Here is a 23,071-nt window from a genome sequence, read left to right on the forward strand (position 1 = left end):
GTAGCGAGTCTGCTACCTTTATATCTGGAAGGTGATGTACTGGCCCTCTACATGGAAATGGAGGAGGACGATCAAAATAAGATAGACTAGATTGAGGCCCGATTAAAGGAGGTATTTACCAACAACGTGTTTGCAGCATACAGAATAATAATTAGTTTGACGACGACTGGGGAACAAAATCAGGCCGTGGTTGCGGCCACACGCTCACTCAAAAACAACAGGGTCCAGAATATTTCTGTTAGTGTAACCTGTTTCAAATGCAATGTTAAAGGTCATCTTGCAAAGGACTGTCGAAAACGCGGAACACGGTGTTACCGTTGCGGTGAGAGTAAACATTGGGCTCGGAACTGCTCGGGAAACGAGCAAGGGGAGGACGCATAAGCGCCAGTCTCCTTCCCCACCAAGATACGAACACAACGCTCCCGGTAATAAGCATCCATGTTGACGGGACGCGATGTTTGGCTCTTATTGATACAGGATATGGGACGATTTTACATGCACACCAGTGCCGGTCTTGGAGAAAAACGAACGTGAATGGCAAAACGATCGGTGAAATGTCCAATGCGTGCTGCGGTGTTGGAGCGGTCTCTGTGTCTACTGATGAAGGTGTGTCTGCCAGTATCGATGTGTTGATGGTGCGTGTCAAACCGCTGGTGTTTGACTTACTTCTAGGGATCGACACCATAAAAGCTATGGGAGGTGTCGCTATCGAGCCTATTATCGTGCGGCTGAGCGCAGCCATTTCTATTAATGAACCGGATTTCACTGCCACCTTTGACCATCAAAACCGAACATGGACCACATCATGGAAGTGGTTTGAGGACCCCCCCCTGAAAGACTACACAATCGAGTGTCAGAATACCCAGTGCCGGCAGAAATCCGTGAAGAATACACGCAGGAGCTCCGCACCTGGATAGACAATGATTGGCTCGTGCCGTACCCAGAGGATAAATTGGGACCCTCCCCCAATGCCTAATTCCCCTGATGGCTGTGATAAAGGAGAACAAAGCCAAAATGCATCCGGTGATGGACTACCGGGAGCTAAATCATTACGTAGACGCGTTTATGGCCAATACAGATGTTTGTGCGGCTAAGCTACGCGAATAGAGACAAAAAGGTGCTAACGTGTCTCTACTGGATCTCAGGAGACCATACCTACAAGTTCGGGACCATGAGACACTGTGGCCATACCAGACTGTGGAAATCGACGGGAAAAAATACTGTCTGACCCGTCTGGGGTTCGGTTTGAATTTGGCTCCCCTGATCATGAGAGCAATTGTCAGCGAAGTATTATCTCAGCAAGAAGTTGTAAACCGCGCAACATCTGCTTACATTGATGACATTTTTGTCAACGAAGACGTGGTGCCCGCGACCCGTGTAAAAGAACACCTAGCACAGTTGGGGTTGGAGTGCAAGAACTCGGAGCGGTTGAAGGACAGTGCACGGGTGTTGGGATTGCCGGTCAGGATGGAACGCAGTGAACTGCGGTGGAAGCGAGAAAATGCAATTCCAGAGGCTCCTAGCATTGTTACGCGACGAACAATGTTTTCCTTGTGTGGTCAACTTATCGGGCACTTTCCTGTGTGCGGTTGGCTTCGTGTGGCTTATAAAATACTCAGAAGGAGAGTAAGTTCAGTAACGAAGGGCTGGGATGATGAAGCAAGGGACGCCGTACTGCATCGTATGATGTTCGAAACCTTAGAATCTGCGCAGCAGAACGATCCGGTCCGCGGAAATTGGTGTGTGGACGGCAAGGAGCTGAATGTATGGGTTTATACTAGCTCCCTAGCAATTGGTGCAGCCTTGGAGATGCGTGAAACTCTATTGAAAGATACATGTTGGCTGCGACCTGAAGATGATTTTCAACATATCAACTTAGCCGAACTGGATGCCGTATTGAAAGGCATCAATTTGGCTCTTCGGTGGCAAAGCAAGGTGCTACACATAAAGACAGATTCTGTCTGCGTGTACCATTGAGTCTCGGACACGCTAACTGGAAAGGCGCGAGTACGGACCAAAGCAGCAAGTGAGATGCTTATTAGTCGCCACTAAGCACTCTCAAAGAGCTCGTGAAAGAGTACGGGCTGACAGTGGACGTGACACTGGTTCCATCAGCACGAAACATCGCTGACCGATTGACACGAGTACCACAGCGGTGGTTTGAGGCAATGAAAAAGAAAAACGGGCTTGACCCGGTGATAGGCGCGGTTCACACAGACGAGCTGGATGAGAGTCAAATCATGGCTATTCACAAAGGTAGTGGACATCCGGGGGTGCGACGCACTACCTACTTTGTCAGGAGACGTTGCCCAACCACGACAAAAGCAACCCTTAAAACGGACATACGGAAATGTGAGGAATGTCAGTCCATTGACCCAGCGCCAGTCAGGTGGGAAAAGGGAAAGCTGGAAATTAACGAGAATTGGCAGAGAATTGGCAGAGAATTGGAATGGATATCACGCATTATGGCACCTTACACTTTTTAACTCTAACAAACTGTGGTCCATCGCGTTTCTCCATTTGGAGGAAATTGGCAAGGCAGAACTCAGCAAGCGTGAGTCATCAGTTGGAGGGAGTGTTCCTCGAGCGTGGCTCGCCGCATGAAATCCTTTTAGACAATGACACGGCTTTCTGCAGCAACGCGTTCCAAGAAATTGCACATAAATGGGGAGTTCACTTGCGATTCCGTTCTGCGTACGCTCCAGCCGGGAATGGCATAGAGGAACGATGTCACCGTACAGTGAAACGAATAGCGGCTAGAATACGCTGTCCCATACAGGAGACTGTCCACTGGTATAACATCACACCAAGAGACGACACACCTCCCTTCACTGCGCCTGCCAACAGGATTTATCGATACGAAGTTCGAGTAAAGGAGACCAATCTTGCAACTGCGTCCCCAGGTCCCAAGAACAGCTCTTACCCGTTGTTGATTGGCTGGAGATCGCGTGTGGGTCAAAAGATTCGACAAGGGTGACCCAGGTAATCAGCCTTCAATCGATTTTGGTGGACGGTGTGCCTCGCCACATGAAAGATATGCGTCCTCGCGATTATGTTGTTACATCGGAGGAAGAGGAAGACTCAGCACAATGTTTTCTGAAAGATGCAGGACGACGGAGAGGATTTTGAGCCATATTGAGCCGCTTCTGAAGAAGCGGAGTAGGGACCACCCGTCTTACCTTTACGAAGGAGTACCCGACAAAGTCGGATACTGCCCCCTGTCCTGATTGTGAAACACCGCCTATGGAACAGACTGGTGGCAATAATGGTGGTAATGAGGAAGATGACAAGGAGGAAGTGCTGCCTCCGGTTCTTCGAAAAAGTGCCCGACAAAGATGACTGTCCCAGATGCAGGTCACTTGAAAGCAGTCAGGGGGCGTCCTGCAGATTGTGTGTATGTGGTTCTGGCGATTGGATTGTTCTTTGTGACGAACCACGTGTCTGCGAGAAGCGAGATTTTTTCTTTCTGTTTTTTTTATCTTCTTCTTTCCCCACGGTTATTACAGACAAGAAATCCTTCTCTTCTAGAGGTGGGCGATACTGACTATTTCCTATCTGTGTTCCTGATTTTTTTTGTTTTGCCTACTACATTTTGCTTCATATCCATTGCTTGCTTTTAGATGATATAATCAACGAACCTACTTTGTTCGTTTCTACCTAATTCACTGAGTAATAAAATAAAATAAGCATATCTTTTTTCGTTTGACCTTGCAGACCACATTAAATACGTCTTCAGATTATCTGTAGAATTCGTAAAAGGTTTTATCATTTTCTGGTATATACTCAAAAATAAATCGTATGCCGAGAAAAAGTAATATAATTCTCATCAGTTTTTGGTATCTTGTAACGATGTTAACAGTCGCGGTTCAATTTTGTTCTGTCGTTCTGTTACATGAAAAAGGCTTGTCCCCTTTTTCATGTAAGTAGAAATAAAGAGTAAATGAAAATAAAATCCGAGAAAACGGGAATCGAACCCTGGAGATAAATTTTAAAGAGCAATACGTTTTAAATGGAATGTCCAGTAAATTGTTGATTCTGATAAAATATTTAATAAATATAAATTTGGCTGAAAACTATGCACATTGTTAAGTAGAATGGATTTTAAAATATGGGTTATACGAATTAGATAAGTAGGTTAAATTCCTTTGTAAAACAACAAAGGAAAATGGGAAATCAGAATGTTTCAAAAACGTGCAAATCGCGCATGTTGATGACACGTGAATTATAGTCACGTTGGCCAGACATACATGTGATTTCTCAATATAGGAAAGAGTTCGAAGTTAGTTAGAGAGTCAGAAGGGTCGAGGACTCAGGAAAGTTAGATCAGTCCGACCAGGGACGCAGAGAGGTTCAGACCGAACCTTGGTACCGTCTGGAAGCGAGAGGGTTTTAGAAGATGTAAAGAAGAAACTTTGAATTCCTGGATGCAAAGCCATTGACCGGTCAATTGGAAGAAATAAATGATCATCATGTTTTTCATAACTGCCGTCTTCTGTGTTCATCATTACAACGAGAAAAGGTATTGTCAATTTATGTATAAGAACTATTTGATAAAATCATCATCTAAAAATATGTGCTAGAAAGTATATGTGTCAAACTATTTATGTTATATAAACACTCCCGTTTCATACAGAACTGTCAAAAGCATAAACAGTTCGTGTGTATACATTTTTGTTGCTGTTCCATTTTTTGTTGTTATTATTCTATCTGTTGTTATTATTGCTCCCTGGTATTTATCTAAACTTTTAACATTATTAGTTACAGAACATTTCTTTAAAAAAGCCAGACACGACAAAAAAAAATGACAACGAATTTTTACATAGAAATAAAAAAAACAAACACAACAAAAACAGCAACTGGGTTTTTTTCTAAATACATCCCACAAAATATAGCATATAATCTTATCTATATATTAATATGATAGCGTGTGTGTTCTTTTGTGTGTGACACTTTCCGGCAAATTTCATTGGTTGAAATTTAATTCCGGAGTATACATTAATTTTAAAATACACATTTACGAACGCTCCAGGCGGCATTCGATTAGCGTGTTCTCACCACTATATTTTTTTTAATTTTACAAAATTTAGGGTTTATCTTTCTGGTAAATGCAAAAGTTGTTAAGAAATAATTGATTTTAATAGTAAAAACGATAACACAAAATCTCTAGGCCGTCGAACACTGTAAGTTTTCTAATTTAAAATATTTGGGGCAAAAATTGGTACATCACTGCAGATCTGTATTTTGTAATTGTTTGAGAGAGCGAGCGAGAGAGAGGGAGCGAGCGAGAGAGAGAGAGAGAGGGCTGGTGTTTTCCTTAATTAAAATAGTATTGCTACTACTACATATTGTGGTAAATAATACATAGCTTACCTGAGTGTAGCTGCCGGAGGTGAGGATGGTCTTCCAACAATCAAGAAGAACAATAGCATTATGGTTATTTATGCTAATAGAGTAAGGTAAATTGTTATAAAAACCTTCCTCCTTTGTGAAGAGTCTTCATTATTCTTTTTATGTTACTGTGGTTACAAGACCTGAGAAGAAGGTCGCGAAGAAGATTGTATTTTTTTCGCAACCTCACTTCAGGTTAGCTACTCTTAGTTATATGACTTTTTTTTCCAACAATTTGCGAAAAAAATACATTAGTTCAACACAATTTCTTACAGAACTTTGAGTCATTAGTAACAGCAATTAGTGACAACTCTGGAAATTGTTCGATTACCCGTACAAGGATATGGAGACCTCTGATACTTCAACTGTGGCAGATTCCAGAGAGCGACACCGTAACCAGATTTCCATTCTGAAGATGAAAATCAAGGGTAGGCTTCGTTTGTCCCGTGGCCCAGAGATCACTCCTGCTGTATTTTCTGTATTCCACAGGGAAATTTTGGAATATATCAACGAAGTTGAAATCTCCATCTGCAAGTTGCAACTTTCCTGTGTCTCTGAAGAGGAAAGAGAACTTATGGAGTCCGATTGGCTAAGTTACCAGCTGAATTTACGGAAGGAATTAGAAGATCTCTCATTCTTGTTACATCCTCCAGAGGCTAGTGGCTATTCGGAGCGACCTTCCCTTCCATATACGCCTGGACCTTCTACGGATAGAGCTAATTCATCATTCACTGTTAGACTACCTCAAGTTCAAATCACTGGACCAACGTTCAGTGGTCGTGAAATGGAAAACGATAGAATGAGTTTTTACAATTTCTTATCTCGATTTGAAAATTGTGCAGCAGGCATGGCAAATGACGCAGAAAAGTTAAACTTTTTAAAATGCTCGCTGTCTGGGAGACCTCTGCTGCTGATTAATCACTTAAGTTGCATCAATACCAATTATCAGCAAGCACTGGCAGTATTGAAACGAGAATATTTATATGTGAGTGACATCATTGATAAGATATTCCAAGATATTATCGATTTCTCCCCCAAGGGGGAAAATTCTTATGAGGATCTTGGTAGTTTCATCTGCAGAACACCATCCATTCTGGAAGAACTGGCCAGCTCTCTCGATTGTGATTTCTCTGAGGATGGTTCTGCAGGGGCCCGATTAATGGCCAAAATACTTTTTTTGAAATTTCCGAGAGCATTGAAGGGAGAGCTTATACAGTTATGTGGCTCTATAATTCCTTCTCTGTCTGTTTTAATGCGAGACACCAGTGAGGCTATTAAACGCTTGCTAATTAAAGGCGGCGGGTTGCCTGATTCTTCGGATATCCATCGAAACAATTCTCGGGTAACCGTTTCAAAATCTAGAGCCACTACAACCAGAGATGTTTCTTTCCGCATAGATTCAGATTGTCAGGCTCCTTCTGGTTACTCGAGTAAATTACCTCCTCTGATTTGTGTTACCTTCGGTCGAGGAGGAAGAACCATCTCTGTAAACTGCCTATTGGATACTGGCAGTGGCAGAACGTATTTGTCTGGTGATGTCTTGCAGTCCTTGGGTTCCTTGAGTTCTGACGGTTTGGAGTGTCATTTGAGGCTGACTACACTTCTCGGAGAATGTGAGCAAGTATACAGAGAGGTGAAATTGGATGTGGACTTGGGGTCTGGTCATGTAGGACACGTTCCGGTACTGGTTGCCAACTCATTGGACCTATCCTTATATCTAAACAATTGGCATTTGCTGTTGGAGGAGTTCAAGCGAACTGGATGTTCTCTGGCTGGGCAATTTGAATCTGGCACTGATGCGGTGGCTATAAGTGGAATTATGGGTCTGGATCTGGTGCAACATTTGGGCCCCTTACAGTTGGTGCCTTGTTTGGGGGGTCGGGCTTTCTCTGTTCCTGCTGGTTTGATTCCCTTTGGTGAGGTGGACACTTTTTTTTCTACAAATCCTGCCCCTATTTCAAGAGATTATACGTTGTTCAGTGCAGTGATGGAGAATACTCCCCAAGTGGAATCATCGCATGTTTGCTTCATCCTGGAAGCCGACCCTACCTATGCGGACCCCTGGGTGGATGTCTTTCCCTCTAGCGATGTGGAAAGAGGATTAGAGAAAATGTTCAGCATTGAGTCATTGGGCATTCAGGACGGAGAAGAGATTTCAGGATATGATCAGGGTATGATTCGGCAGTTCCAGGAATCTATAATATTCAGGGATGATAAATATCATGTGCAATTACCCTGGCATGCAGATAAGCTGGCTCTGGTTCCTTCCAATCATGCTATTGCTTTGCACGTTTTGGATCGTGTGGTCAGGAGCCTGGAGAAGAAGGGGCTGTACCAGGAGTATGTAGATGTATTCCTTCAGCAGCTACAAGAGGGTATCATAGAGGAAATACAGGTGGATCCTCAAAATTTTGTGGACTATGTATGGGTGCCAGTTTTCAAGACGGATCCGGCAGCTACTACTAAAATCAGGCCTGTATTTAACTGTAGCTTGAAGGTCGGTAACTCTGCCTCTCTTAACGAGGCTGCATACTCTGGTGTGAATATGACAGGAGATATGTTGGACCTGTTGATGTATTTTAGATCGAATAAGTTTGTCTTGATTGCAGACATCAGGAAAGCTTTCTTGATGGTTTGCCTTGCACTGGAGGCAGACAAGAACAGGTTCTGTTTTTTTGTGAAGGATGGTGATCGCCTTCGATGTTTCCGCTATGCCACATTGATTTTCGGGTTCACCTCGAGTCCCTTTATATTGGGAAGTATCTTGAAGTTTCATGCAGCCCAATATCCCTTTGATGAATGTCGAGTTGCGATGAAGAACCAATTCTATGTCGACAACCTGGTGGTTTCTGAGTCTGACCCAGCAAAGCTTGTAAGGCTGTATTCCCAGGTTAGGAGGCGGTTGCAGGAAGGTGGATTTGTGGTGCAGTCCTGTAACTCAAACTGCGACAGCCTTGGGGAGGAGATGAGGAAAGATGGTACATTGAGTACTCATGAGGCCGGATGGGAGATGGTGCTCGGGTACTGGTATGATCCTATTTCAGAAAAGCTCCGCACTGCTCCTGTTAAGTGTGATCCGAGTGCATCTACTAAGAGGCGAATCCTTTCGGAATCGGCAAAGGTATTTGATCCCTTATCTCTTTGCCTGCCTGTGACTATAAGGAGTAGGATTTTGGTGGGAGAATTATGGAAGCGGAGCGTGCAATTGGATGATGAAGTCTCTCCAGAGTTTCAGTCTTCTTGGAGGAACCTGGCAGAAGACTTATCTAAATTGAGTGACATGCATTTCTGCAGACAGGCCCATGACGGGAACCGAACTGGAGAGTTATACCTGTTTTGTGACGCTTCTAAAGAAGCATATGGATTTGCAGCCTACTATGTTCAGGACAACAATTCTGCATTGATCTTTGCCAAAGCACGAGTGGCTCCAGTGAAGGATAAGACATTACCAACTTTAGAACTAATGGCGGTATTTCTTGCTCTGAAGTGTTTGCCCACTATCTTGGTAGGATGCAAGGGTGTCCGCCCTTCTAGGTTGTGTGTGGTAACAGATGCACAAGTAGTATTGTCATGGATTTTATCAGAAACAATGACTAGTAAAAGCATCTTTGCTAGAAACAGGTTAAAGGATGTGCTGCTAATGAGCTTGGATTTGGAAACGAATTACGGCATCAGGCCGACCTTTAGGTATGTTTCTACTACCGAAAACCCGGCTGACTTGATCACTCGTGGATTAACGATAAGGAAGTTCCGAGACAACTTTGACTTTTGGTACCATGGCCCTTCTTGGTTGCGCGGTGGGGTCTTGACTTGGCCGGAGCAGGAGTTGCCCTGTCTTGATGATAGGTGCCAGCAGATTGTTCGTTCATCAACAAATTTTGCGGTGATTGTGGATGAGGAGTGTGCTTCGGTGATCTCCATGCGGCGGTTCTCTACGTTTACCCGTTTGTTGAGGGTAACTTCTTTAGTCTTCCGATTCATCGGCTTGATGAGGAAAAGGGAAGACAACTACAACAAGAAAGCCGCAATTTACTTAATAAAATGTTCGCAACAGCAGGAATTTATGGCTGAATTGAATTACCTGCGGAATCCTATGGTAAGGCCTGCACCTAATCGTGTTCGAGCACTAGATCTTTTTCTGGATGAGGAAGGGTTGATCCGCTCACATGGACGGCTGGACAGGTCTTCTCAGTTTTCTTATGAAGTTAAGAATCCCTTGTTGCTGGGCAAGAATCATCCCCTGACCCGACTTATAATATTAGACTGCCATCTTAAATGTTCCCATCTGGGTACAGGATCAACCTTAACGGAATTGAGATGTCAAGGATACTAGGTGCCTCAAGGGAGGCAGGCAGTCAAAAATGCCCTGAATTCCTGCACAAGGTGTAAAAGATACAATTCTAGGCCGGTACTGCCTGAGAACATGGCCAATCTACCAACTTCTCGTGTCGAATTTGAGGTTCCTTATAGGAATACTGGAGTGGACTTCACAGGACATTTTTGGGTGAAGGAGGGTAACAGTGAGAAAAAATGTATCTGTTGTTGTTCACTTGTTTGAGTGTAAGAGCAGTGCATATAGAGGTGGTGCCTGACATGAGTATATTGTCCTTTTTTCAGGCTCTAGTCAGATTTACTAATGCACATGGTGTTCCAGAGTCAATTCTCAGCGACAACGCAAAAACCTTTCTGGGTAGTGGAAGACTGTTTAAGCGCCTTTGTCTTCTCCAGGACTACTAGGCCAAATTTGGGTCATGTAACATTAAGTGGGAGACAATTCCTCTATTTTCCCCCTGGGTTGGAGGTGTATGGGAGCGTAGCATCAAGACTTTAAAATCTTGCCTATACAAGGTTATTGGTAGGGGTAAGGTAGATTATTATACCTTCCTAACTATTGTCTCAGATATTCAGCGGGCTGTAAACAACAGGCCCCTTACTTATCAAGAGTCCGCTGACAGGCAACCAATGATTATCACACCCAATATGTTTATTAGACCCAATAAAAGCCCTGGTCTATTGGTACCGTTGGGAAGAGATGATCTCTCCACCATGGTTCCTCCCAGCCGGAGAAGGTTGATCGAGACGATTGGATTACGAAATGAATGGTTGTCAAGATTTAGAGAACTGTGGTACAAGGAGTACCTCCTGGATCTTAGAGGAAGGATGCCAGGAAGATCTCGGATACCATTTCAGAATCGCATTAAAAGAAATGATGTAGTCTTGGTCAAGAGCCCTTTAAAACCACGACCCTTTTGGATGTTGGGTACTATACTTGAGGTTCTCCCAGGACAAGATGGAGTGGTGAGGACAGCTCGTGTCAGACAGGGCGACGGTGTGGTGAACGTCCATTCACTGAAGAATTTATATCCAATAGAAATTTCACAATCTGATGATGATCTTGGGGAAAGTGAACCAAATCAGGCGGGTGCATCCTCGCCTGTTGCTGCAGGTAGCAGTCAAAACCAGGAATCCTCTAGTTCATTTTCGGAAGGAGATGGCACCATTTGGTTGTGTCCTGCCTGCAATAGACCTCCAGGGAACCAAGATATGATATGCTGCGATTCCTGTGATGAGTGGTATCATTTTGAGTGTGTTGGAATTGACTTGGCTCCACCCGCTAGACAGAAATGGTACTGCAGTGATTGTGCACCTCAAAGGAGACGAAGGGGTAGACCTAGTCTGTTACCCGATCAATAGAAGTAGTCTTGGGTAGGACTGTAAACTACAACCGACAGCGGGGCCTAGGCTAAGGGACAGTATGAGGGTACCCTGAACCACTGTTACCTCCAGGTGGCCCTTGACTGAGGCCTAGCACCTGTTAGTCCCCCTGCAGGGTCACACCAACTTAGTTTTTTTATGAAGATATATATATATATATATATATATATATATATATATATATATAAATGCACTTTTCTTTTCTTTTTTTTTCTTTTGTTGGGAGAGTGTGGTAAATAATACATAGCTTACCTGAGTGTAGCTGCCGGAGGTGAGGATGGTCTTCCGACAATCAAGAAGAACAATAGCATTGTGGTTATTTATGCTAATAGAGTAAGGTAAATTGTTATAAAAACCTTCCTCCTTTGTGAAGAGTCTTCATTATTCTTTTTATGTTACTGTGGTTACAAGACCTGAGAAGAAGGTCGCGAAGAAGATTGTATTTTTTTCGCAACCTCACTTCAGGTTAGCTACTCTTAGTTATATGACTTTTTTTTCCAACAATATTCATGTAAACAAAAGCCAAGATGCCTATGTGTTATAAACCTTGAACTTCATGAAAAGCCTTGACCTTAATTAGTTTTATTACCACATTGTTTTAACTAAAATAGTTTCATGAGAAACTGTTAGTTGGTATAGAAAATATTTTAATAAAAACACTAAAAAAAACATTAAAAAAATCAGTACAATACCAGTAGTCTTTTCTAAATAAATTATTTTTGTTCCGGCGATTCACTTTTTTAGCTAATCGAGTTGATGGTTTCTTGAGCAGTCGATTACGGTCATCTTGGATTTGGTTCATGGACTTTGGTCACATTTAATTTTTTTTTTATTGCTGACAGAGAATTATTTTTTACGCTAGATATTTATTACACGGCCTTTGTTTACCTTCTGAACGAACGAAGAAGACAGCGGAGACAGGTCTAGAAGTAATCGAAAACTTATAGCCGCATGGAAATGCACAGAACAGACCTAATTTATTGGTACGGGTTTTAAGACAACATCGCAATGAATCAATGATTGACATAAAGGACTGACATGTACTTGGGGTACCTATTGCTGCGATACATGTAATTGAATTTCAGAAACAAGGTCTCCCACACTGTCACATGTTAATCATGCTGAGTGCAGAAGATAAAATTAGAACTAAAGAACAAATTGATAATATCGTTTCAGCTGAATTACCATCAGAATATGATCCAGAATTTACACAATTAGTGAAAAAACTCATGATTTATGGATCCTGCGGTACATTTAATCCCAACTCAATCTTAATGGTAGATAGAGAGTGTGAAAAGAAATTTTCTATGTTGTATCAGGAGGAGACTATTACAAATTTTTCTGGATATCCTCCATATAGACGCAGAAATAATGGAGATTCTATTAGAGTGGGTGTACATGTGGTTGACTGCAGGTTTGTAGTACCATATAATAAATATTTACTCAGAAAATATGGTGCTCACATTAATATAAAAGTGTGTATCTCGGTAAAAAGTGTGAAATATCTTTTCAAATATGTCTATAAAGGACATGATTTCACAATGATGGAAATGAATACAAATAACAATGAAACTAATGAACATGAATATAATGAAATTAAGCAATATATTTCGTGTAAATACGTATCCCCGCCTGAAGCATTTTGGCGTTTGTCATAATATAGAATGTATGGACAGTCACACACAGTTTATCGACTGGCACTCCATTTACCTGATGAGCAACAAGTTTATTATAGGCCAGGTGAACAAAGACAGGCTGCTGCCCATGCAGAAGGACGCGACACACAATTAACTGCATGGTTCAAACTTAACCAAAGTGATGTGGATGCAAGAGCCCACCTTTATATTGATATCCTTGAATATTATGTATTTAATAAGCAAAGCAACGCTGGAGCAGAAGAGAACATAACCGCCAGATTGTAACAATAATGTACTCTGCCAGTCCTAGAAATGCTGAGAAATTCCATTTAAGGGTGCTTCTTCTTCATATACAAGGTGCAACTCCTTTTGATGACTTAAAACTGTAGGGGGTGAAGAATTGCCGACATTTAAGGATGCCTGTATTCGATTACAACTGCTTGAAGATGACAACGAACTACAAATGGCTTTGAGTGAGGCAGTTATATATCAAATGCCACGACGGCTTCTTAACATGTTTGCAATGATTTGCTTTTACGCCAATATAATAATATTGCAGAAAATATCCCTCTGCATCACATAAACATGATTCTGAATGAAAATGGCATGAATGGTGCGATGCTTGGTCTGCCAGAACTAATCAATGACTGTCCTGTCATTCAATATGTACAAGAAATTCAAGAAGTTAATCCTGAAGTACTGAATATTGAGCAAAGAAATGTATTTAATAGTGTCATTAACGCTGTAAGTGCAATAGAGGATTAGAGACTAAGCACCGATGTTTTTATCTGGCAGTTCTGGTAAAAACGTTCTATTCAATATGATTCATGATTACCTGATTGCTCAAAATGTGGTTATTAGTATTGCTGTTTGGACAGGTATTGCAGCAACTTTATTGAAAAATGGAAAAACGCTCCACAGTATCTTCAAATTTCCTTTTCCTTTGACTGAGGCAATGGTATGCGTAATTCTGACCAAGCAAATATTCTCAGGCAGGTGAAAGTTTTCATTATTGACGAGGTGTCAATGATCCCTTGATATGCATCGAATACCATTGATAATTTTTTATAGAATGTTATAATAATAGCATATTTAGTGGCAAATTCTGCCTGTGGTTCCAAGAGGTCCACCTGCTGCAGTATTGGATGTATGCCTAAAGAAGTCTCCAAATTGGCACGATTTTCATCAACTAAAGCTCTCTCAGAATATGAGGACTAATGTTCCTCATGACATGATCGATATTCCAGAACAATGTGTATGCAATGACTCTTTAGTATCAGACATATTTGATAATTGTACACAAGACGAAATAAAAAGTAGAATTATTTTGTCACCCAAAAATGCAGATTGCTTGGAAGTTAATGAAGATATTCTACGAAGAAAACCAACTGAGAGCAAAACATATCTAAGTACAGATTCAATATCAGCAGACAATGAAATGGAAGCAAATAATTATCCGAGTGAATTCATAATTTCACTTACGTCTTCGGGGATGCCTCCTCATCATCTCAATCTCAAAGTTGGATCTATTATTTTGCTGCTTTGCAACCTGTCGATAGTGCCAGGACTATGCAATGGAACACGTTTAGAAATATTGGAACTCCATAACCACAGTATTTTAGCTTCAATCATAAGTGGATCTAATGCTCAGGCACGAGTTTTAATTCCAAGAATTAAACTTAATCCCAGTGACGCAAATATTCCATTTGTTCTGCACAGGACTCAACTCCCCGTCCGCCTATCATATTCAATGACGATTAATAAAGTTCAAGGACAGACATTCGATAAAGTTGGGATCTACCTACCACAACCTTGCTTTACTCATGGACAACCTTATGTAGCCTTCTCACGAGCAAGGTCTATGAAGAGTGTAAAAGTGAAACTTTGTTCTCAGAATAAATCTACTCATGGCCAGAGAAGAGGAACAACCTTTACTAGAAATATAGTATATAAAGAAGTTTTGTAAATTATTTCTATGTATTGTTTATTTATTAAATTTTATATTCAACTCAAATCTCATCACATTTTATCCAAACATGTACAAATTAGGAACAAGATAATTATATTGAAAATATCATTTCATGTAATTTACACGGAATCCGCTATCTTCTATATATTTATATATCAATACGATATCGTGTGTTATGTTGTGTGTCACGCTTACATATTTTTCTTCCAAATGACTGTCGTTTAATTTGTATCTATCTTTATTTTAAAGTAACTTTGTATTTTTGACAGATCAATTAAACGATTTACTTTTCCAAAACTAAACTAAAAAAGTACCTGTTTACTGTTACAAATAGGCTATTTTATTTCATAATTAAAAAAGGGGGCATGTTGATAGCATTTTTTATATTTAAAAAATATGTGCAAGTGATTAACATTGGTTCATAATAGTCGTCATTGGTTTTATTTAATTTTCTATTTTCTTCTTTGTTTAATATAAAGAAATAATTCTATTATTTGTCTATCGAAACAAAATAAAATTAATTTGGTTAAAAATGTAATTATTTCTTTGCTTTTTTTATTCACAAGTTTTACTTTACATATTCCAAATGTTCTCAATTCTTATTTAGACAATATAGTTAAATCGATTTTAAAACATTAAAAAATATTTAATATGATTGGGAAAAAAGTGTCCATTGATTTTTAAGGGAAACTTTAAAATTTCAAATTCGATTAACAATTCTAGATAATGTTTTATATTATTTTGTTTTTATTCTATAAAATTTAGAATTTTATCTTTCTGATAAATGCAAAGGTTGTTAAGAAAGAACTTATTTTAATAGTTATTCTGTCGTTAAGAAAAAACAACACAATTCTATCGAATATATATATATATATATATATATATATATAGAGAGAGAGAGAGAGAGAGAGAGAGAGAGAGAGAGGTTATCAAATAAACTGGAATGCTGAGACTGATACTACACTCAGAAATTTATGTTGAAGTAATGGTTTCCCAATCCCTTACAGTGTTAATATTTTTATATATTAATTTCGAAAAGCTGCTGAAACAGTTTATGATTTAAACAGTACTTTATTTCAAGTATATTTTTAACAGTGGGATGGGGAATATGAACTCAGTCCCGGAAATTGCTGAAACCGTTTACGATTTAAACATTACTTTATTGCATGCATATTTTAACAGTGGGGTGGGGGATATAGATCCCGGAAATAGCTGTTTACACACTAAACATTACTTTGTTTCATTATAATTTTGATAATATATCAAACTTATTATTTTAGTAAGGTTGGGCTATAATGTGGGTTCAAATTATGAAAACTTATAGTCGAAATTTGTAACATACCCAAGAATTATAAAAAAATGATAAAATGTGAGTGAATTGAGTGGTGTTTTTGTAATGAAATCATCAGCCTAGACAATGTATCAAAGTTATTATTTCAGTAAGGGGGGGCGATACAATTTTAACAAAAGGACTAGAATAATATGATGCTGAGCTCCATAGAATGTCCAGCAGCAATATATTACATGTGAAAGATGCCGCTGTAGAGATTCCACAGGTCCTGCTAGTACGATAATAATATAATATTAAAATTAAAAGAACATTAAAAGCGTACATATATTACTAATATTGTAGGGGATCTTATAGCTTACTAAAATTCCATAGAAAATAACCGTTTGTTATCACCGATAAATAACAGGTCTGCTGCTAGTGCAAGAACATAAAGTTGGATGCAATAGTGATAGAAATAGATAAGGCGTACTCGAAATTTTCACTCAGATCACAGGGAAAACAACTTTATAATACTAATGATAGATCATAGATTTTGACTAATGTAGGGAACTCTGGTAAAGAAAGGACAATTGTAGTTGTAGACAGTTAGTGTGAGAATTAAAAGTAATTTGCAACGGAGACTTCTTGTTGTCACTCAAATCGCATAGAATACCACCTGCAGTTTTCTGCAAGTGATATTTAAAATTAATTGGTGTGAGACCTCCAAATCAGTCATAAATACTAATAAAGACCTCCTGTTTAATGTGAACATATCTCCTATATACAATATCATTTGTATTGATAATTAGTTGGACACATGCACGGAGGAAACTAATTATATTGTAGTTTTTACTTTTACATTATTAGGCGATTACGTGGTAATAGTCGATTTTATAACTAAAATGAAAAATGAATTAGCATTTGAAGGGGGTAAGTCCGTTTTGCATATAAAAATAAGGTAAAATAATCATCCAATTCCGAAACAACTGACGTTTTTGGAACATCTGTAATTAACTGTTAATCTTAGTTGTTTATTTAATGAAGATAAAATTGGAATGTTTCTAAAACATGCTATTAATAAAATAATTACGTATTTGTTTCATAAGAATTGACCTTAACGGTTGTGTAGACTATAAATGTGTTTATGTGTCACCGTATAACTACATATCGTGCACTATTTTAAGGATCATTAGAAGTCTCTAGTTCATAAGTTGATCAACAAAGGTTGATCTTTTTAAATAAAATTTATTGCGACACTGATCCCTACTTTTAATTCTAAACTAATTACGTATTGTTATTCTTATCAGATTATTTCAGACTGTGCCGCTCCGACAATGAAGCATAAAAACAATTACCGCTCTTAGAAATAAAATGTTACATTAAGCTTCCAGTTAGATGCAACTCAATCATGCCAATATACGATAATGAGTTGAATTTGTCAGTGATGCTGTGGACGAAACTATCACGGAAATGAGATTCAGATATTTATTTTGCTCAGTGAATTTATGGAATTCCTACCCAATAGAAATAATTTGTGAAAGATAAAAAGGAGGTTCGACCCCCCAAAAATACACATAAAAACTATACTCACAGAGAAAAAACAAAGAGCCTATATCACTTTCTAAAATGAGATTCATGGCTTTACACATTTATGTTAAACTATAAATTTGTAATTGAATAAAAAAAAAGTTCTAAATCAGAAAGCAGAAAGGAGAGATGACACGCATAGTAAATGATAATGGTAAATGAGGATTCTGTCCTCCGCCTACAATTACCACTGCACCCACTGTGGACTACAAAATTGAGGTCGTTGTTCAATCGGCTAATTTGTTACTGAAGTATCTATTTGACATACATGTGTCTTATTCTACTGAATTATACAGAATAGATTTAAATCCTGTGAACGGGAGACAAAATCCGTCCGAGCAAAACAAAACTTGGTAAAACACTGTAAACTGTCGTCGCATTAGACAAGCCACGACGAAAGTTGAAGCTGGAAGGAAATAAAAGTGTTGTAATATATTCTCAAACCTTTGTCAGTTGCAGCATCAGGATTTACAATTTGCTAAATTGTGCGTCCACATTACATTATCAACTAGTTAAGAATGCATCATTTAAAAGACAAATGTGGTAGAATTTTCCATCTACCGACCAAAAACTACGTTCCTTGGAGACAGCTTTAGAGATGAATGCGTTCTACACAGATAGATATATCTCGATTTTCGAGAGGGAGAGTTTTCGAAAAGCGAATGACTCCAATGGAAGAATATTGTTGATGGGTGGACGTTTGAACATGATAAGCTGGGATTATCAAATGGGAGGTTAGCAAAGTTCTTACGATGCTCCATTAAATCATCTGCAGTAAAATGATTGATTCGGTCGTTACTCTGTTTTCTAGGAAACTATTGGGCATTAACAGTGCACTATGCCCGAATGTTGATCCTAACCAAATTTACGAAAGGAAAGACGGGAGAAGTCCCGTAAGTATAGAAACTTGTGTGAATTACACAAAAAATAATTGAAAAAATACATAATTCACAACACAGAAATGCTAATCATTGGAGGAAAAATAATGTTTAAATGAACAATAAACAGATGCTCAAAAAGAGATGAGTGAAAAAGTGGTAGCAGTAAACTCTACATAAACATCCGACATTCGCGAAACGATTTGGAGATGGTTACGAAAAGACCAGCTAAACAAGAAACAGAATTACAACTAACAACAGTCTAGTAGAACAATGAGATTAAAAGTAAATATATCAAAGGTAATGTCGCCTTTTCAGAAGAGACGTTTTTTGAGGAAGGGACGCATTCAGTCATCACCGGCTTTCGAAGATTTAATCTCGTGTTTTTGTTGGTCTTTTGGTGCAAGCCTTTCTTTTAAGCTATTCTGTTAATTTCCCTTCTTTTCTGGCCGTTTGTTTGGGGTAAACATTGCTTTGAAAGTAACATAATTGGAGTTAAATTTTCACTATTCTTATACTATACCCTCTTTAAAGGCTCTGTGTTCTCACGTGACCTCGTGATATCCTCGTTATTACCGTTGAATTTGAACTGAGAAGACCTTTTCTTTCCAATCCAGCAAGTCGCTTCCCCACGCAACCAAAAGTTGTTTTTATAGAGTTCATAATGCATCCACAACACAAATAATCAGAGTTTATTCTGTTTGATTTACGACGTCTGACTACTGAAAGCACTGTAGGTACTGCAAGCAAGATTTTCGAAGAATAAATGTCAAGAAGCAGAATAGGCAAGATAGAAAAAAAAACTAATAAAACAATAAATGCACAAGGAGACAAGGAGACAAAATTGTAAACTACGTTATTGGTGAATGTACCAAACTTGCCTTAAAATGTAGAAACAGACAATACGATGAGGTGAACCTATGTAAAACTGCATTTCATATACAAAGACAGATGGTTCAGACACACAACGGAAACAGAACTGAAAAACGAAAATCACATATCTTTTGGAAATAGTTATAAACAGATAAATTCATCCAAGCAAGTATACCGGATGCCATAATCGTCCAAAAAAAAAAAAAAATAAATAAAAATAAAAATAAAAAAAAAATAATAATAATAATAATAATAATAATAATAATAATAAATCCTGCTAAATCGTTGATATTTTTCCGTCTCAGTAGACAAGAGGATAGCTATTAAAAAACAACAAAAAAACAAATTATGGGCATGAAATTTTCCAAAGAAATTAAGGGGTTATGAAATAGGGAGAAAATCAATACATAACCAATAATCATAGGAGCGTTACAAATAGTTCCATAAAACCTGGAGAAAAGACTGATAGAAATAAGAATTTAAGTGATGGCTGAAACTACACAATTGCCAGCAATAATGAAAACAACCGTAACCTTAACGACAATACTTACATGTGGAAACTTGCCAACATAAACACTTCGAATTCTAACCTGGACTTGCTAATGGATTTGCAATAGAAATAATAAAATAGAGAAAACATGCAAAGCTGAATCCAAGAGAACTGAAAATGAAACTGAGGGATTTTTTTTTTATATAGGAGTAACCACTTATCAAGGTCACTCGAGGATAAGGGTTAAAGAGTGTGCATTAGTCAATGAGACAATATCATAGTAATCGTTAGAAGTATATATTTGGTAAATTGGATTACTTAAGGGGAACGGCTCATTCAAGAACTTGTTTACGTTGGACTTGAAGACGATCATATTGTAGTCAGCTGGAAAACAGAGAAAAGGAGAGTTCCATATGTGTGCATTTCTAATAAATAAAATGAAACTAATCTTGACTAATACCACATATAATAGTTGTGAAGGAGAATAAAAAGACCTAGGAAGGAAAACACTAATCAAACTTCCACTGAAACCATATAGATAGTACTGGAACCTTAGAGAAAACAAAACAAACAATGGCGGTTGTCAGCGAGAGAGAAATGTTAAGCAACTGTTGCAATATCGCACTCTCATCAGAAATGGTTATGGAAGAATACTAAAAGTTTTGGAGGAGACTTTTTATCACTCGATAGGGAATTCTACCAGTTATTATCAGTGGGCAATCATTGATAATGAATATACGAGAACTCTTAGTGAGTTAATCGTCATAATAACTACAACAATATCAATGCTAATCAAATTACAAATGTATGAGTCTTTTAACTTCCTATTCTGTACTGACGGATTAATTATGTTAAATAAAAAAAAAGAACTAAAAATCATAACTTTTCTAACATGCATCCTGTATTCCAATACATGATGTCTAATGATAAGCTTTATTGAATGCATGTAAATGCTTATGATATACTTTTATTATTATTTCGCCATATTTAACTTACTATAAAAACTATTTGGATGCTGATACTCACATTCAAACTTAAAATTAGATGAATTTACTCGAAACAAATACTAAAACTTTATAAACAAAATGTTTAATTACAGGTAAAAACAAATGCACGGTTGTTAATTCATTTAAATTTCTCATGATAACATATTTCGATGTCTTTAAATTTTTAGTTTAACATAACAATGAGTATTTGTTTCTGATTTAGGTTAATTCTAAATAAGGACACATTTATTCTAGAATGAATGATTCAATAATTATTTGAGATATAACTGGGCAGAACTTAAATTATATCCAGCAAAATCATATAACGATTTATCATTAGAATAGTGAGTTCGCGAAATTGTTGTTACTTATGACAACGATCGAATATTTCTTAACTTGTCCTCAATATTATTGAAATACGACTTTATGCTCTGCAGTGGATCAGCTGTTGTATTGATTTTCCAGTCTGTAGATAATGAGTAGATTTATTTTTAGACTGTTGCTTACGTCAAAGTTATGATTTGTAATTAAAAAAGGACCGGCGGCAGGAAAATATATAAAACAAGTATATATATATGTATACCGTGAATGTCGAATAAACGGGCACTGCAAGGTTGGGTGCGTTGTATACAAAGAATTAATTCATCAGGAAGGGAACAGCAATGAAACTAAAGTTTACACTGGCACAGCTTCACCCTAACCTTAACCCTAACCCACAGGTAGTCGGACGCTAAAGTTCGCCACAAACATCATTTATTCCTAAATTCATTGCTGGAGTCAAAAATGTTTTACTCTAAGCATAATGGTAACTTTAAAATGAGAACCTTACACTGGTTGTCTTCCGGGCAATTCCAACATCGTTGCGAGGATTCAAACATAGCTGTAACCTATGTGTAGAAGAACAAACTCGAATACTTACTATAGTGAAAAAGAGGGATGGATTAATGGCGAGCATAAATTGAGAACCATCATGTCAATTATATAAAGTTGATGATAAAGCAGCCGCTCTTTGCGCTACTCAGGAGTTAATTGTCTTGGCCTACAATTCGGATTACATCAGTCAAGAAAACTGTTAAGCAGATAACTTCAAACCTGTCAGACAGGATTGGCCCAGTGATCGACTTTATTGCCTTAATCAGAAAAAAATACCAAGCAGTGAGTGTCTCTGCTGAGCCTCTGTGGTCGTACCTCCGGGATTGGGTTATTCACCTCCAGCTGTTTAATTCCAACATCCTCTCTAACCACTTAACTATGATTATATCTGATTATCGCCAACTTTTTATAAGAACGTAGATATATGCATCGACTTGAAATCTATATTCGTAAGACCTTTTTTTTAACTAAAGAATCCAAATGAGAATGAGACGACTAGAACTTCGTGTGATTTAGACTAAATTTACAACATCGAGTTAGTTACTTATTTTTATATATATATATATGTATGTATATATATATATATATATATATATATATATATATATATATATATATATATATATATATATATATATATATATGAATAAGACGATGTAGAAGTAAAATTTTGCAGGCAACATCATATTTCAATCACAAAACTAAGTTTCTGATTTTAATTAAGATGGGAGCAAGCATAAAAATTGTTATAATAATCTTACATTTATTCGGATCTATAAAGAGATAAATATCTTAGAATATAAACACTTACATAGATAATAAATTATTGCTATTTCTAATAAATAAATATTGCAATATACGAGGGGCGTGCAATAAGTAATGCCCCTGGCCCACTTCCAGTTGTCTGATCTAGCTGAATATTTTCATGTGCAATGATTTATATCTCTACGGGCTATGTGGCAAATTGCAGCTCTGAATTAATTACGGCTTCTGTTTTACAGGTGTTTGAACTGAGCACGGTGTGAAATTGATCCTGTTGAATGTCGAGCAGTAAGCCGGGTTTTGTATTTGAAAGGACGCACACCACAGGAGACTTTTGATGAAATGAAAGAAACTTATGGTGATAATGCCCCATCATATGACCTTGTAAAACGCTGGCATCGTGAATTCAAACATGGCCGGAAGTATGTGGAAACAGCTCCCAGACCTGGTCGCCCCCCTTCTCCCAGTTATGAGGCATCTGTCCGTCAAGTTTAGGCTGCCATTTTTGAGGATCGGCGCATTACTATTTGCCAAATAGCTCAAGATGTCAAGATTAGTACAGGGTCTGTGGAAACTATCATTCATGACCATTTGCATATGCATAAGGCGTCTGCCAGATGGATTCCCAGGTTGCTCACACCAT

The 23,071-nt window shown here is 38.3% G+C and overlaps 2 protein-coding genes across 2 annotated transcripts in view; one reads left to right on the forward strand and one right to left on the reverse strand.

Moving 5' to 3' along the window:
- LOC145239855 (uncharacterized) overlaps positions 1-23,071 on the reverse strand; it is a 251,978-nt gene that overhangs the window by 193,890 nt on the left and 35,017 nt on the right. The gene's annotated exons all lie outside the window — the stretch shown is intronic.
- On the forward strand, positions 7,376-17,343 carry LOC145240287 (uncharacterized). The gene is made up of 4 exons (XM_080103867.1): positions 7,376-7,927; positions 12,189-12,351; positions 13,300-13,484; positions 17,287-17,343. The coding sequence occupies exons 1-4, from the start codon at positions 7,376-7,378 to the stop codon at positions 17,341-17,343; spliced, it is 957 nt and encodes a 318-aa protein (XP_079959993.1).

The sequence above is a fragment of the Euprymna scolopes genome, chromosome 19 (genome assembly GCF_053919585.1).
Source record: "Euprymna scolopes isolate OS-2025 chromosome 19, ASM5391958v1, whole genome shotgun sequence".
Classification (NCBI taxonomy): Eukaryota; Metazoa; Mollusca; class Cephalopoda; order Sepiida; family Sepiolidae; genus Euprymna; species Euprymna scolopes.